This window comes from Pleurodeles waltl, chromosome 1_2, assembly GCF_031143425.1.
Source record: "Pleurodeles waltl isolate 20211129_DDA chromosome 1_2, aPleWal1.hap1.20221129, whole genome shotgun sequence".
Taxonomy (NCBI): domain Eukaryota; kingdom Metazoa; phylum Chordata; class Amphibia; order Caudata; family Salamandridae; genus Pleurodeles; species Pleurodeles waltl.
Genome location: NC_090437.1, coordinates 355,502,601 through 355,520,551, shown reverse-complemented (window position 1 = coordinate 355,520,551; position 17,951 = coordinate 355,502,601). Strand labels below are relative to the sequence as shown.

The 17,951-nt window shown below is 44.8% G+C and overlaps 1 protein-coding gene across 3 annotated transcripts in view; it reads right to left on the bottom strand.

The window, feature by feature from the left end:
* The window catches only part of ACO1 (aconitase 1), a 616,249-nt gene that overhangs the window by 372,719 nt on the left and 225,579 nt on the right, over window positions 1–17,951 (bottom strand). For all 3 annotated transcript variants that reach the window (XM_069239660.1, XM_069239672.1, XM_069239665.1), the window contains exon 11: window positions 5,493–5,652. In XM_069239660.1, the coding sequence (XP_069095761.1) occupies window positions 5,493–5,652 (160 nt within the window). The remainder of the gene's footprint in view (window positions 1–5,492; window positions 5,653–17,951) is intronic.

The following is a 17,951-nucleotide window of genomic DNA, read 5'->3' as shown; positions in this document are numbered from 1 at the left end:
GTTATTGTGTACTGCATTGTTCTGAAGGGGTGGGCTCTGCTCTGTCGGGCCACTGTGGAAGTCATGTTGGTTGGGTTCCATAATCTAACAACACAGATGTCTTACCACCCTATGCTCGCTCAGTCAGGGCAGTTAAGTGGACCTAGATCTGAACTCTTCAGAATGTTACGAACATAACCGGTGCGATTGGTCTGATCTTCCCCCCTCCTGAAAGCACTACGCAATAATGTAGTACACAGTTGTATGTATGTGTTTATCTTATGCATAAATAAACAAGTTAAAAAAAGAAAGTGTGCTGGGACCCTGCTAACCAGGCCCCAGCACCAGTGTTCTTTCCCTAAACTGTACCTTTGCTTCCACAATTAGCACAGCCCTGGCACTCAGATAAGTCCCTGGTAACTGGTACCCCTGGTACCAAGGGCCCTGATGCCAGGGAAGGTCTCTAAGGGCTGCAGCATGTCTTATGCCACCCTCGGGCCCCTCACTGAGCACATGCACACTGCCTTGCAGCTTGTGTGTGCTGGTGGGGAGAAAATGACTAAGTCGACATGGCACTCCCCTCAGAGTGCCATGCCAACCTCACACTGCCTATGGCATGCCCTAAGGCAGGGTGCACTATACCACAGGTGAGTGCATATGTGCATGAGCACTATGCCCCTACAGTGTCTAAGCCAAACCTTAGACATTGTAAGTGCAGGGTAGCCATAAGAGTATATGGTCTGGGAGTTTGTCAAACACGAACTCCACAGTTGCATAATGGCTACACTGATATCTGGGAAGTTTGGTATCAAACTTCTCAGCACAATAAATGCACACTGATGCCAGTGTGCAATTTATTGTAACATACACCCAGAGGGCATCTTAGAAAGGCCCCCTGAATACCAACCCAACTTCTAGTGTGGGGCTGACCAGTTTCTGCCAGCCTGCCACAACTAGAAGAGTTGCTGGCCACATGGGGAGAGTCCCTTTGTCATTCTGTGGCCAGGAAGAAAGCCTGCACTAGGTGGAGGTGCTTCACACCTCTCCCTGCAGGAACTGTAACACCAGGCGGTGAGCCTCAAAGGCTCACTCGATTTGTTACAGTGCCCCAGGGCATCCCAGCTAGTGGAGATGCCCACCCCTCCGACCACTGCCCCCACTTTTGGCAGCAAGGCTGGAGGAAATAATGAGAAAAACAAGGAGGACCCACCCACCAGTCAGGACAGCCCCTAAGGTGCCCTGAGCTGAGGGGACCCTGCCTTTAGAAATCCTCCATCTTAGTTTTGAAGGATTCCCCCAATAGAATTAGGGATGTGCCCCCCTCCCCACAGGGAGAAGGCATAAAGAGCATGCAGCCACCCTCCAGGACAGAAGCCATTGGCTACTCCCCTCCCAGACCTAAACACACCCCTAAATTCAGTATTTAGGGGCTCCCCAGATCCCAGGAAATCAGATTCCTGCAACCTGAAGAAAGAAGAAGGACTGCTGACCTACAAGCCTGCAGAGAAGGAGGAATACGACAACTGATTTGGCCCCAGCCCTACTGGCCTGTCTCCAACTTCGAAAACCTGCTCCAGCGACACATCCGACAGGGACCAGCGACCTCTGAAGCCTCAGAGAACTGCCCTGGACCAAGAAACTCCTGTGAACAGCGACCCTGTTCAAAACCAGCTACTTCTTTGCAACAAAGAAGCAACTTCCAAGGACTTCACGTTTCCCGCCGGAAGCGTGAGACTCTACACTCTGCACCAGACACCCCTGGCTCGACCAGCAGAAAACCAACACCTCAGGGAGGACTCCTTGCGACTGCAAGCCTGTGAGCAACCAGAGACGACCCCCCTGAGCCCCCACAGCGACGCCTGCAGAGAGAATCCAGAGGCTCCCCCTGACCGTGACTGCCTGTAACAAGGGACCCGACGCCTGAAACCAACACTGCACCTGCAGCCCCCAGGACCTGAAGTAACCGAACTTCGACACAGGAGTGACCCCCAGGCGACCCACTGCCTAGCCCAGGTAGTGGCTGAGCAGAGAAGGCCCCCCCCTGTGCCTGCCTGCACCGCTAGAGTGACCCCCCGGGTCCTTCCATTGTTTCCTACCTGAAACCAGACGCCTGCTTTGCACACTGCACCCGGCCGCCCCTGTGCCGCTGAGGGTGTGTTTTGTGTGCCTACTTGTGTCCCCCCCCCCAGTGCTCTACAAAACCCCCCTGGTCTGCCCCCCCCCCCCCCCAGGACACAGGTACTCAACTGCTGGCAGACTGGAACCGGAGCACCCCTGTTCTCCATAGGCACCTATGTGTTTTGGGCACCTCTTTGACCTCTGCACCTGACCGGCCCTGAGCTGCTGGTGTGGTAACTTTGGGGTTGCCTTGAACCCCCAACGGTGGCCTGCCTATGCCCCAGGACTGAGACTTGTAAGTGTTTTACTTACCTCCTAATCTAACCTTTACTTACCTCCCCCAGGAACTGTTGATTTTTGCACTAAGTGTCCACTTTGAAAATAGCTTATTACCATTTTTACAAAGACTGTACATGATATTGTTTTCATTCAAAGTTCCTAAAGTATCTAAGTGAAGTACCTTACATTTAAAGTATTTACTGTAAATCTTGAACCTGGGGTTCTTAAAATAAACTAAGAAAAGATATTTTTCAATATAAAAACCTATTGGCCTGGAGTAAGTCTTTGAGTGTGTGTTCCTCATTTATTGCCTGTGTGTGTACAACAAATGCTTAACATTACCCTCTGATAAGCCTACTGCTCGACCACACTACCACAAAATAGAGCATTAGAATTATCTACTTTTGCCACTATCTTACCTCTTAGGGGAACCCTTGGACTCTGTGCACACTATTTCTTACTTTGAAATAGTATATTCCTTAGCCAACTTCCTACACAGGGCAACTCACATTGAACCTGGTTTCATGTCTGCCTATAGGAGGTACTAGGCCCAATCGCACAGAGCCCAGGTCCAAACACTGGAGCCACCCCTATTGCAGATTACTCCACACTGCGTTTTGGGGCACTTTTTATCTCAGTTGCTAGACTCAGCCACACAATTGTGGTAATGCTTGTATTGTGACAATGCAGGGTGGTATGCACTTTGTGGATCTTGGTGGTATCTGGAAGGTTTCATCACAGAAATTCAAGTAAAGAGTGCAATTTGAGTTTCAGATAGACTGAGGCCCTCATTTCGGGGTGGGAGGAGTGTGGACTGAAAGTGTTTACCCAAAATTGCTTTTAAAGAAAAACAAATTACAGAATTCCATGCCCAGTAATAAAAGGCATAAAAGTGCACTGCTTGTCAATGTAACAATTAAATGTTTCAATCTAGTTCTATGAATTCCAATGCGCAGATCTTCCCTTTCCGATGTGCGAACAAAGTCTCACTGTAAGCGAGTGGACAGTATAACAAAACACCAAAGAAGGAGGCAGTGCTTGCTGGGATCCCAGGTGGCAGATGTATCTCTTGGGCAATTTGATGTTGTGAGAAAGTTATGGATCTGGCAACAGCATCACTTAGGCAAAGGAGAAGATTTTGCCCCTGCAGTTGGTTGTGGTAGTTCCAGTGCAGCTGTAAACACCTCCTGGTGCCATACAGTTACATACCCACAACCTGGGGCCTTGAGGATTCGGGCTCATGTGTAATGCATTGTTATGAAAGACTTCACGAGGACCTGGAAGCGCATCAAAGATCATTTTGGCAGATAAGGGTGCTGCGGGGGCTCCCTGTATTGGAGGCTGGTGTGTCATGTGGGAGCAGTGGTTAAACAGGCTGCTGGGATTAGCTTGGGACCTACAGCCTTTGCTCTTCTTTTTACACAGATTTTTTTTTACTATGGTGCTACAGTTATGGCCACTGGAATTATGCAATTCTGAGAGTTTTACAGAAGTATGGATTTGCTGCATTCGCCACGTAACGAATCGGCTGCTAGAAGAATTTGTTCTAGCTCAAACAGATCAAAAGTTACAAAAACAAGCATTTGCAATGAAACGGGTCTCACATTACGTCGTTAGAGCTATTAAGTTGAGCTATTAGCGTTGTAAGCTCCTAACAGGGCTTTTCTTGCCACATTAAATGGAGAAAAAAAATGAGTATGATCGTGCTGTGTAAAACAGAGCGTGATTGCACTGCGAAATAAAGATAAAAAGTAGTCCAGAAACCATACGGGAAACATGGAGCCTTGTATGTTTCCAGTAGTTTACTGGTGCTCTCGAGGAGAGCTAAACACAGGAAAAGGCATGTCGTATGCATGCCTTTCACGAATTAAAACAAGCTGATTTTAAAAGGCAAGCCCACAAACCAATGAAGGGACTGACGTAACATGGGCGTGGTTAAAATCCCCCTAAAGAGAGATTAGAAGAGAGACGGAGCGCTTTGCGCTCGCCCTTAAAAATGGAGACTCCGGTTCCTGCACAACAGAACACTTTCTGCAAAGTATGACTATTCCTCTTTAAGTTGCCTATTGCTGTATTTGGGTGTTACATTGCTACAAATAAAGGGAACACTTTTCCCAGGCACTGTTACCAGGTGTAACAATAACTAAATAATGAAAACTTTAACAAAATGTGACGCTTTATTCTGCATAATTTGCCTTTAGCTGGGGCATAATTTGTTCAACCCTGCTGCATAATTTAGTCCTCCTCTGCCACATAATTCATGAGGCTCCGACTATAGCATCAGAAAATAATTTGGGTTTAAAAAGGTTTCCATGTAAATTGTGTAGACCTATAAATATTGCTATCAAGCAACCTTTATTGACACAGTGTGATCAGACCGCTCAGTGACTTGCTGATGACAACTGTGTGTGTCCGTTAGGTCACAAGTTTCAACCCTGAGTTTTCTTCAAAGGTTTGTAAAACAAGTACCAATTTAGTAATCACTTTGATTTACAGTACTACAAAATCTTTTAAAAATCTGGTAGTAAGAGATATTAAAGAAATACATTTCCCATCAACAGTTCCACAACTGAACAGAACGAATATCACCTTAGACCACTGCCGAGAGAAAGCCCTGATAAATGTTTGCCATTCATATGATTACCCCCTGAAGCCTGCATTTAAATCCTGTTCATTTTAGCATGTCCTGTTATGCCAGTCACATGCCCTTTCCACTGCCAGAAAAATGCAACAAGAAGAATGATACATCACAGAGGTTTTGCATTTGGCCATTTATTTAATACACTAGACACCAAAAAATTGTAATATTTAAATGTATTTTCTGGCCAGGTTTCTCCACCTTGTAATTGAGTCTATTTTGTTCCAGCATGCAATAGCTGCAGTAAAAGTATTTTTCAAAGACAACTTGAGATTATACACTTTCATCTCCCACCACCAACCCAAAACAGTGGTTGTAGCTATTACAAAAGTTAAGCACACACTAGGAGGTCAAAACAAAATAACCCAAATGATAGTAATTTTAGGACACGCAAGCACACGATTTTCCTACCTCCTCACAAAGGTTCTACTGTTTTGGATTATAAAGCATTTGGAGGCACGCAGTTAGTCATGCTTACCTGCGCCAAGCATTACGGAAGGATTACTGGTGTTGGTACAGCTGGTAATTGCAGCGATCACTACGGAGCCATGAGCAAGCTCGAAGTCTCTCCCATTATACTTAAACTTCACACTGCCATCGTGATGTTCTGGGGCGATCTGGAATCCTTTAAACCCTTGCTAAGCAGGCGAAAAAAGGGATAAACTTTCGTTAGCACAACTGTTTATCAATGCATTAACAGGACTGGGGATGCTGCGAAAAATAATAATAATAATAATAATTCAACATTTCCACATAAAATACCGAAAACCATTATTAACTAAAAGGGCATGCCCTGAACACTTTTCTGAATGAGTAAAATCTCACAGTGTAAGAAACAAACGTTCTTCGCGGTGCTAGACATTATACACATCCGTGACTCAACGCCATCTTACCTTCCTCCATTATTAAAGTACCAGAAAAATATAAAGCAATGAACTAAACGAGACAACAGCACAACAGATGGTCATCATGGAGTAGATTAAAAGGCTTGAGAGGCCCCGTTGAAATTGATATGAGCCTAACAGGTTGGGCTACAAAATGTTTCAATAAATGTACCTCACATTAATTCCAGCATACTTACAAAATAACATTCTACGAAAAAGAACTTCAGAATGGAACACCCCTGGATAAAGAAAGCCTCTGTAAATTCAAAAGGTATTCCAACTATCAGTGTATGTATTAGGAGCTTGACAGTCTGTGTCACTTCCTTTACAGAGAACGAGAATCCATAGATTTATCTTTTTTTTTTTAAAGCTCTAAATAGTATTTAATAACTCTTCTGAAATTAAAAAATTGAAAGGATAATCTAGGAAAGAAAATGTTAATTTAAGTATAGTTTACTTAAATGTCCCAAAGTACTTTTGAAAAAAGGAGGGGAAAGGGTACAGTGACTGTAGCACCTATTTCCATGAAAAATACAAAGCAGAAGCTGAAATATACAAAGTTTACACACTCACCGAGTGAAAGTAACAGCAACTTAAAAAAGGACCTTCTAGGTAACGGGTTAATGGATACTGGCTGCCAAAGAGTTCCCATAAGAGATGTAAGAAATACAGCAGAGGCCAACTGCTCTAAATGTAATGCATAGTTACAAATATCCCCCAAAAAAGCCAGTTACCCAACACGTGACTGATTCCAGCTGATGTCCTGGTTTAGTGACATGATGGTAAATCTACATGTTTTTAATAACTAGGCACAAGATAGAGGCGTTCTTCTCTCTAGTGTTAAAGACCAATATCAAAACTGAGAAAAAGAGACCGTGTCCATAAATCAACAAATTTATGTCTAGAAGATAAGCCTCCAAAAAGCAAGCAATCACATTAAATTATGGGCAGGAGAAAGAGTGGTAAAAATAGCTTTAGGTCTAGAAAAGAATGTCCCCTCCCTAGAATAAAGCTTCCGGATATTGGCCAGTCACAAGTGCTCTGAAAACCAGAAAACTCAAGCTCAGTAATAACATACTACAACGGCTCCTCTTTAGAAGCTAGCCACAGTTTTGTAGTTATTTGTAAGAAAGAAAAGACATAAACGCATCCATAAACAATCCAGTATGATGCATTTCCTGTGGCCCCTGTATGTCTGAATTCTGCTCTGCCTTCACTACATTAGGGTTCTTCACTGCTACTAAATAGAAGCTAAAAGAAGTGTGGTGTAGTTCCCCGTCCCACTGGTACATCATAAACTAGCAGCGATGGGCAGACTGCACGTCTTCCTCATATCTTCAAGTAAAATACTGAAGTAGTTTAGCCTCCACAGACCAGCACCTCTTTCCCCTTGTGGGAATGAGTAAATTACGCTAGGAAAGAGCATGAAGAAGATTAAGCATGGATTAAGACAAATTTAGAAACGCAAGAGGCTCGCCAGTTACCAATGTATTAATTGGACGTCTAGTTCCACACATCAAGCTCTTGTTTTTTTGCCAATCCACATTTCAAGTTAAACATCTTTATAGGGGACCCTATTCGCATTCGCTCTTGTATGCAAACTGTGCTGGAGTCACAATGGGAGACTTCAGCCCACAGAGTTAGTGAAACATGCTAGAAATGTAGATGCACTAACATGACTGAGAGCCAATATAGGCACTGCCCAAGTATTCTTGCCTATACCCATATGCTAGTTTGGTGATTAGCTTTCTTTTATTAGACTTGTCTCCCTTGATGCTGCACTCCCATACACCGACACCAAGCTTGTGTCAACAGAAATGGAGTTATCCATTGACTCTGCTATTCATAACATCTACATCATTCCCCTTTTCTCGCGGCTTAATTTTAGCAGTCTTGTTTGGTATTAACCTCCGGGTTCTCAAAAATTGGGGGCAAGTAAGTCAAATTATTTCTGTAGAGAAAATCTCAGTAAAGGGACCATTTAAGTTCACAGTGTTTCACTGTGCCTTCAATAGTAGCAGCTATTTTTCAATTTTCAAGATCAGCCAGATATCCAGCCATTCTCCTGTAGCCAATGCTCTATCTTTTTTCCATGGAGTCGCTATTGATTCCGATACACCAGATATCTACAGATATTATTTTGAAAAATGTTCCACTGCATCAAGGGCAATCTCCAGTATGTTTGCAGTTTGGGAAAGGTAGAGGTAATAGTGGTGTAAATACTGTAAATCACTAATAGAGACCTCTCACTTACAAATAGTGAGCAAGTACATATTTCAAGAAAGTACAATTGCTTTGACTCACCTAAAAATAGACCGACAAAACAGATGGACAGGTAAGTAAGCAGAAACTGGCCTCTCTAAAGCTGATAAGGAAGGGGTAAACCCCTGGCCTTGATGGACTCCTGCCAGAGTTCTTTTAGGCTTAGGCCCTCATTTTAACCTCAGCCGTCTTCCGCACAGCATATTATGACTGCTGGCAGCCCCCCGTCCTTTTTCGGACAGAGAACCGCCAGCAGCCATACTGGCGGTCAGCGGGGAAGTGGAGGCTGCTCCACCTCCACCGCCACGTCATCAGAACACAGCCCACCGAATCACGTCCCAGGATTCGGTGTGGCGGTGTTCTGGTGACGGGGAGATGGCGGCAGAGCAGCCCCCATGATTCCCGTTCCCTCCCGGAGGGGGACCAGAACAGGTAAGGTGATCATCCTTTAGGAGAGGGGGGTTAGGCGGTGTTGTGTGCATGCATTGGAGTGTGAGTGTGTAGAGGGGGTGTGGGAGTGCGTATATGCATGCGGGGGGGGTGTTTGGAAAATGTGTGCGTGTCTGTGAGTATGTGTGCGTGTATGTCTGTTGGAATGTCTGTATGTGTGCGGGTATGTTTGGTTGTAGTGTATGTGTGCGTGTAGAGGGGGTGTGTCAATGGTGAGAGGGTGGGGTGGGGGGTGGTCCTGCCACCTGTGGGAGGTGGTGGTGGGGGGGGGGGGGGAGGTGTTGGGGGATGGGGGGAGGACTCGGGGTGGGGGGAGACCCCTATCAGTGCCAGGGAAGGAATCCCCTGGCACTGACAGTGCCTACAGCCATGGATTTTGTGGTGGTACAGAACCCCACGAAATCCATGGCAGTATGCGGGGTCGTAATACCGCCGGCGGTGTAGTGACAGCCGCCGGTCTGCAGACCGAAGTCTCCAGCCCAGCGGTCGTTACCACCCTGGCAGTCAGAGTGGAGAAGTGGAGGTTTAGCCATTTTTTTTTCCCGCCGGCCTGTTGGCAGTATTACCGCCATTTCTCCACCGACCGCCAGGGTTGTAATGAGTGCCTTGGTACGGAATATTGTTGGAAAAGCTATTAGGTATACAACAAGGCAGCTGAAAACAGCTGTCTTCTCTACACTATGAAAAAGCCACTAATTGTAGTAGACTACTGTCAATTGTGTCACTAGACACACAACTTCGTAGTGGCACTTGCAGGAAAGTGCCCTTTTTAGCATGGTTACCAACCACCATTTTTCGCGTGTTATCTGGTGTTAACTTGACTGAGTGTGTGCCGGGATTCTGCTAACCAGGGCCCAACACCTGTATTCTAAACTGTACCATTGCTTCCATAATTAGCACACACCTGGCACGCCGCTAAGTCTCTTGTAAAAAGTACCAGTGGTACCAAGGGCCATGTGTCCAGGGAGGTTCCCTAAGGGCTGCAGCATGTACTATGCCACCCTAGGTGAGGGTATAGCTACATGAGCAATATGCCCCACAGTGTCCAATCCTATTCTTACACATTGTAAGTGCAGTGTGTCCATATTAAGTACATGGGCTGGGAGGTTGTCATTAACTCCACAGCTCCATGATGGCTTCACTTAAGACTTTTTAGCTCAATAAACCCACACTGATGTCAGTGCTGGATTTATTGAAAATTGTACACAAAACAGCATCTCAGAGATGCCCTCTGTCTTTCACCCAACCCTTTAGTATAAGGTTGACGGGTCTGTGCCAACCTGCCACTAACAGACAAGTTTCTGACCCCATGAGGTGAAAGCCTTTGTGCTCTCTGGGGTTCAGGAACAAAGCCTGTTCTGAGTGGAGGTGCTTCACACCTCCCCCTCGCAGGAACTGCAACACTCGGCGGTGAGCCTCAAAGGCTCTTGCCTCATATTACACTGCCCTAGGGCACTCCAGCTAGAGGAGATGCCTCCCCCTGGGACCAAGCCCCACTTTTAGCAGCAGGTGCGGTGGGAAAATTAGTAAACACCAAGAGGTGTGCCCACCCGAGCTAGGACCACCCCCAGGGTGCCCAGAGCTGAGGTGAACCGCTCCTGGCAGACTCATCCATCTTGCTTTGTAGGATACTAGCCAATAGGGTCAGGAATGTGCACCCCCTCTCCAAAGGAAGTGGGCACAGGAAGGGTGCAGCCACCCTCAGGGACAGTAGCCATTGGCTACTGCCCTCTGATTCCTGTAAAGCCCCTAAATCTAGTATTTAGGAGCACTCCAGAACCTTCCACTTCAGATTCCTGGCGAACTGACAAGAAGGACTGAAGAGCCGCACCAGAAGAGAAGCTTCCAGACGACAATTAACTTGACCCCAGCCCTACTGGCCTGTCTGTAGCTTTAAGGCTCCTGCTACAAGACGATGACTCGTCCTGCAGGACCAGCGACCTCTAAAACCCCTAGAGTACTGCCTGCCCACCCAAGGACAAAGAACTCCCAAGGACAGCGTCCCTGTCCACAAAGAAACCTCCAAAACGACTCCAGAACGGCCTCGGATCCGCAAGTCCTGCCCACTCTGCACCAGATGCCCACAGCCAGTGTCCAGGTGGCCCACCGGTGTAGAGAAGGTACCCAGGCAATCCCGACATCAATTCCACCCTGGGTTGACGCCTCCTGATCAACACAACACTTGAAGCCTAAATCCAGAGGACCCCCTGACCGCACCCAGCTCCAGTTAAGATTTCCCGTCATCCAAAGGTACCCCAGAACCAACAGCCCACTGGCCTTGGGGAACCCAACAGACAGTCCAGCAACATCCAGTGGGCTCTCTACGTATCTGTCCAGCAGTTGGTTATCTTCAGTTGTCTCCCTGGACAACTCCTGCGGGCATCTTTGTGACCGCTGGGGTTCCCTCAGTGAAACGCACTGGGTGCCGGATGCTGTGTTTGCACCCTGCAGACCCTATGCCGCTGAGGGTGTGTGTTTAGTGCTGATCTGTGCCACCCCGGTGCTGATCTAACAGACCCCCCCCCCCCCCTCAAGTCTCTGCCCTGAAGTCACAGTTACTTACCTGCAAGCCGTTTCTTTTTGAGTGCCCCCCCTGTCTCCATAGAATTCCATTGGGTGTCCAACATCAAGTTTGACCTCTGCACCCGGCCAGCCTCATATTGCTGGCGGTGCACTCTTGGTGTCTACCTAAACTTTGCTCCGTGGACATCTTAACCACCGAAGACTGGGATCGTAAGTCAAATACTTACATTTGAATTGTATTGCTACTTTTGCTCCCCTAGGACTGCATTGCTTTCTATGAGAAATTGCACTAAGGATCCACTTTTGAAACTGAAAAGCATTACTTACCTGTAAACTGTTTTACTTGCGAATTCCAGGGAAGGTGCGTTTGATACTTTAAAGTGATACATTCTTGAAACTGTACTTACCTGCAACAAAGATCTTTTTGGTTGTAGAAATAAAATAACAAAGTACATTTTTTGATACATAATACACTGGCCTGGAGTTAGTCATTGAATGTGTGCCTCATTTCTTGACTGTGTGTTTACAACAAATGCTTAGCACCACCATCTGATAAGCCTAACTGCTCAACTACACTATCACATAAGGGAGCATTAGTATTATCTACTTCAACTTCACTCTCTGTAAAGCCTCTGGGAATCCACTGGACTCTGTACACACAGTATACCTGACTTTGTTATAGTATATACAGAGGAAGCTTCCTACAGCACCAGTACAACGTGACTGCTTACAGTTACTTACTTTTTAATACAAACTGACCAATCATGAAAATACACAATACATATATACACCCTGAAGTAATCACCACATGTACAATTCATCATGGATAATGGCACAGAAGTCTAAGCTATAGCCTCCCTGGATATAAAAAAAAGATGTTGATATGTAGGGTTATAATTTATATTCCAAGTACAATTTTAGGTCCTGTATTATTCGTTGGATGTGACTGCTGTAAGCAAGACGTGAGGCACAAGTCTGAATTGGCAAAATGGTGCCTGAGAGTTGAACGTTAGAAAGGGGTACTTGCCTGGGCTGTGTAACAGAAAGACTGCATGAATCAATAACTTTCTAGTTCAAAATTCACCATTACTATGATGGAAAGGATATTACAAATAAAACATGGTTGTGCTGCCAAAATGTCTATTTGTTCCAGGGTGCTGTTTTTCTTAATGCCACAGAAAACGTTTTTGAGTGCGTTTTGTCATCGCTTATATGAGCTAGCACCTGCCCAAGAGTAAGGATGGATACACTAAAGATAACATATGAGAGTGGTATACTGGGCATTTTAACTATGGAATGTTACTACCTAGCATCCCAGATGCAGCCTACAGGACCTTCCCAAGTGGGTTGTGGACATGCCTGATAGAAACTGCACACCGTTAAAGAGCTGTCAAGAAGATTTGAAACTTCACCTATTTTGGTTCATTATCTGGTCTCAAACTTCACAACTGTGGGGACTGGCTGTCCCAAAGAACTGTGAAAAGACATTGTGCATCCGAGCTCCATGCCCAGCTCCACTGTGGGGACTTAACGGTATCGTTTGCAAAATTCTCAGACACAAAATCAGCTAACTGGATTGCCAATGGAAGCAAGCAAATTGGTGATATATTTGAAGGAGACACACTGTTTTTGAGGTAGCCAAGGAATGGATGGAATCAGAGATGAACTAGGTAGAATGTTGTGGGCAGCTTGCAACATGTGGGAAGCATTCCTAGGTAAACCCCTGAAAACTGTCATGCTTTTGGAACTCCTACCCTAACTTTGAGGGGTCAACAGGTGGTCTTCTAACAGAGGAAGAATGGGATAAGGGATTACTATTTAAAATAAATCATTAACTGATGTTCAATTCAGTTTCAAAATTTTAGGACAAGATAGACAATATGATGTTGGAGGTTTGCCCAAGATGTCTGTTTGGGGATTGGGATGTCTGAGTACAAGAACCATGATCAAGGAAGTTTTAGAGAAATGCGTAGGTGTTCAGATAACAGCACAGAATCAGGTGACTCTTGAGATGTACAAGTAAAACCCCTCCCACTCTATTTAAATCACCCTGTGTGATGGAGTACGTGCATGCCCTCCATACATCTTTAACCTACATTTCTGAATGTATGCATTTTGCTTTATATTGTTTAAATATTGGTTTTGTATTAAAAATATTTAAAAAACGGTCTTAAATGAATTTAAACACCCCGTTATCTTTGATCAAATATATCATTTATACAAAAGCATCTCTTCTACGTCAGCTAAAAAACATAAAAGAATGAAAACCAACCATCTCAAATGTTTGTAACAAGCATTTTCACTAATGACATAATAGGGGCCTACTCTGCCCACTTCCTAACCACTTTGTAAAAGGAAGTTGCCATGACAATCCATAGATCACCACATGAACCATCCTGAGTTGGACAATAGTAATTCCCGAGCTAATATTTTGTCAAATTCCTCTACTGAGCAATTTTTAAGCAAACCATTCTCCTAGTTTTATGCACCACATACCAGCCAGGAAAGAGGTAAGAGAATACCTCTCGGTTTCTTTCTCCTTTGTTTTGGTTCACATTTTAGTCTTTGGCTTTGCTTTATCTTTTCTCCTCCTTGATCACAGGCTATGAACTTGATTTTTTATGTTACTCTTTATTTGAAGTTGCAATACAGCGTATCATAAAACAGCATACATCTATCAAAAAGATTAACTAGCCCTTGAATTCCATACAGCATACTCCATCCACTATGAATACAATGAATTATAGCAGACCTTTACAAATGTATTTTCACTTTCTCCTCTAATTAAAAAACAAACTCCAAATCTTCAAAATCTCCTCTCTTAAAGAGTTTCTCCAATATTTAATTCACAACAAAAATATCCCATAATTTATTTAATTGTTTTGTGTTACTCGATCTGGCAGATAACACCCTCTCTTTCCCAAACCATTTTCATTTTCACTAACCATTCTGAAAAGCAGGGAACCAGCTTGGATCTCCACTTCTGTGGAAGTAATAGTGTCAATCAGCATCGAAATAAATAGCAATTTCTGATGTCGCACTGCAAAACCTAACGAGGGGCAGTAGCCCAGAAGCATAAGCATTGGATTTTGGGGAATTCATATTGGCAGCTGAATCTCTAGAAATGTAGTCCCAAAACACTTAAGTTGCTGGTATTCCATCCTATGTGTGTTCGATTTCCACTACTGACCATATTACAGCCGAAACATTCATTAGGGAATACCCAGTTTATTATGTTTTAACATGGAGGTTTCATATATGTTAATAATTTTTTTTTTTTTTTTTTTTTAAACAAGAAGTGTCCCCCCTTCACCCAGAGATGAACAATTTAACTCATTAATTCTCTGCCATCCTTCTCTGGTCAATCCCCCACCCTGCGCTTTTGACCATTTAGGAGCAATCCAGTTATACACATCTACTTCTTCAACTGAGAACAATCTTGTATTCCAAAGTCCTACTTTCTTCAAGCAAACAGCACTGATTAAATTTGCTACAAGCTCCTTTCTATCTAATTTACTATTAATAAACTGAAAAACGCTGCATAAGGACCTATGAGATTACTGCTGCCATGTTTTTGTCTCTCTTGCTCTCTACTTCAATCACTCTCCATATTTTCCACTTAACAGCTAGGAAGTTCGCATTTCACAAACCATTACTCTTCCACCTACATATGACTGCAGGGTCCATAATACATCCATTATCCATTTCAAGATGATACATATAGGTCTCTGAAAGCGCATAGGGAATATAATACATTCTATAACATTGTGCTCTTCTGCAAAACCCTCTTATATCTCACCTTTTGGGGACTTGGATAGCATTAAAATATCTTGAATTTCTTTTAACATTACATCTAACATATTATTCTCCTGATGGCTGCATAAAATGCAAGTCTTATTAAACGTATGTCTGTAGTATGCAAAATAATAGGACTTTAAACTTGGAAGAGCCAACCTTCCCTCCCCTGTGCTTCTTTACAAATTGCTTGGTGCTTATCTTGGTGCTTATCTCGGGCTAGAACCGTGCCATAAAAATGACGAAACCAAGAGGTTTACATGTTTAAAAAATCCAGAATGTAATATGGAAGCGTAAGCAGCAAACACAAAATTAAATAAAGGGAGGACCACACTTTTTATCAAGCCACTCTTCCAAGTAGCATAAGGGGCGAAGTGTGATCCACTTTGTTGACAGTCCTTTAACTCTGCACAGAAGAGGCTTATAATTTAAGTCATTTAGCTCACTCACATCTTGTGAGAAAAAAAACAAAACTAAACGGTTGGGCAGAGTATGTACACAGTTCTGAAATTCAGAAAACAGATGCACTATCGGACAATTACTTAAAATACTATCAGTGTTTGATTTATTAACTTTATATCCTCCTAGAATTGGGACTGGCGAGATAATTTCAAATACTCTCTCCTGTACTTCTTTTTTAGGGACCTCAACAGTATAACGTAATCAGCGTATAGATTTATTTTAGTTATTTGAGGACTGCGACCCTGAATTGTTATGTCATTCTGAATGGCTAAGGCTAGTGGTTCGATAAAAAAGCTAAAAGAACCAGCGAAAGAGGGCAGCCCTGGCTTGTTCCGTGCTGGAACTTAAATAACCCTATTTCCGATGCATTTAAAATCAGTTTAGCTTTAACACTATAGGATATTTTCTTAATATAGCCCGTGAACTCGGTGCAAATTAAAACCTCTCTAGTATACACAGCAGACTTTCCCAGACCAGGGATCAAATGCTTTTTCTGCATCTAATAAAAAATATTGCAGCCGATAACTGCTTTGTGGCAAACATGTCCAGCACTTCCATTAAATAATTAGTACTCATACAGCGATACCAGCATGCAACAAAACATTTTTGTTCCCATGAATAAGTTTTGATCTTACTCTATTCAATCTATAAGCCACTAGCTTAACTATGACTTTATAAACTGTGCTTATAAGCGTTATCGGGTGATAAGAATTTGGGTCTGTAGGAAGTTGGCTCTGTATGTGCTATTTCAAAGTAAGGAATAGCATGCACAGAGTCCAAGGGTTCCCCTTAGAGGTAAAATAGTGGTAAAAAGAGATAATACTAATGCTCTATTTTGTGGTAGTGTGGTCGAGCAGTAGGCTTATCCAAGGAGTAGTGTTAAGCATTTGTTGTACATACACAGACAATAAATGAGGTACACACACTCAGAGACAAATCCAGCCAATAGGTTTTTATATAGAAAAATATCTTTTCTTAGTTTATTTTAAGAACCACAGGTTCAAATTCTACATGTAATATCTCATTCGAAAGGTATTGCAGGTAAGTACTTTAGGAACTTCAAATCATCAAAATTGCATGTATACTTTTCAAGTTATTCACAAATAGCTGTTTTAAAAGTGGACACTTAGTGCAATTTTCACAGTTCCTAGGGGAGGTAAGTATTTGTTAGGTTAACCAGGTAAGTAAGACACTTACAGGGCTTAGTTCTTGGTCCAAGGTAGCCCACCGTTGGGGGTTCAGAGCAACCCCAAAGTCACCACACCAGCAGCTCAGGGCCGGTCAGGTGCAGAGTTCAAAGTGGTGCCCAAAACACATAGGCTAGAATGGAGAGAAGGGGGTGCCCCGGTTCCGGTCTGCTTGCAGGTAAGTACCCGCGTCTTCGGAGGGCAGACCAGGGGGGTTTTGTAGGGCACCGGGGGGGACACAGGTCCACACAGAAATTTCACCCTCAGCGGCGCGGGGGCGGCCGGGTGCAGTGTAGAAACAAGCGTCGGGTTCGCAATGTTAGTCGATGAGAGATCTCGGGATCTCTTCAGCGCTGCAGGCAGGCAAGGGGGGGATTCCTCGGGGAAACCTCCACTTGGGCAAGGGAGAGGGACTCCTGGGGGTCGCTTCTCCAGTGAAAGTCCGGTCCTTCAGGTCCTGGGGGCTGCGGGTGCAGGGTCTCTCCCAGGCGTCGGGACTTTAGGTTCAAAGAGTCGCGGTCAGGGGAAGCCTCGGGATTCCCTCTGCAGGCGGCGCTGTGGGGGCTCAGGGGGGACAGGTTTTGGTACTCACAGTATCAGAGTAGTCCTGGGGTCCCTCCTGAGGCGTCGGATCTCCACCAGCCCAGTCGGGGTCGCCGGGTGCAGTGTTGCAAGTCTCACGCTTCTTGCGGGGAGCTTGCAGGGTTCTTTAAAGCTGCTGGAAACAAAGTTGCAGCTTTTCTTGGAGCAGGTCCGCTGTCCTCGGGAGTTTCTTGTCTTTTCGAAGCAGGGGCAGTCCTCAGAGGATGTCGAGGTCGCTGGTCCCTTTGGAAGGCGTCGCTGGAGCAGGATCTTTGGAAGGCAGGAGACAGGCCGGTGAGTTTCTGGAGCCAAGGCAGTTGTCGTCTTCTGGTCTTCCGCTGCCGGGGTTTTCAGCTGGGCAGTCCTTCTTCTTGTAGTTGCAGGAATCTAATTTTCTAGGGTTCAGGGTAGCCCTTAAATACTAAATTTAAGGGCGTGTTTAGGTCTGGGGGGTTAGTAGCCAATGGCTACTAGCCCTGAGGGTGGGTACACCCTCTTTGTGCCTCCTCCCAAGGGGAGGGGGTCACAATCCTAACCCTATTGGGGGAATCCTCCATCTGCAAGATGGAGGATTTCTAAAAGTTAGAGTCACTTCAGCTCAGGACACCTTAGGGGCTGTCCTGACTGGCCAGTGACTCCTCCTTGTTGCTTTCTTTGTTCCCTCCAGCCTTGCCGCCAAAAGTGGGGGCCGTGGCCGGAGGGGGCGGGCAACTCCACTAAGCTGGAGTGCCCTGCTGGGCTGTGACAAAGGGGTGAGCCTTTGAGGCTCACCGCCAGGTGTCACAGCTCCTG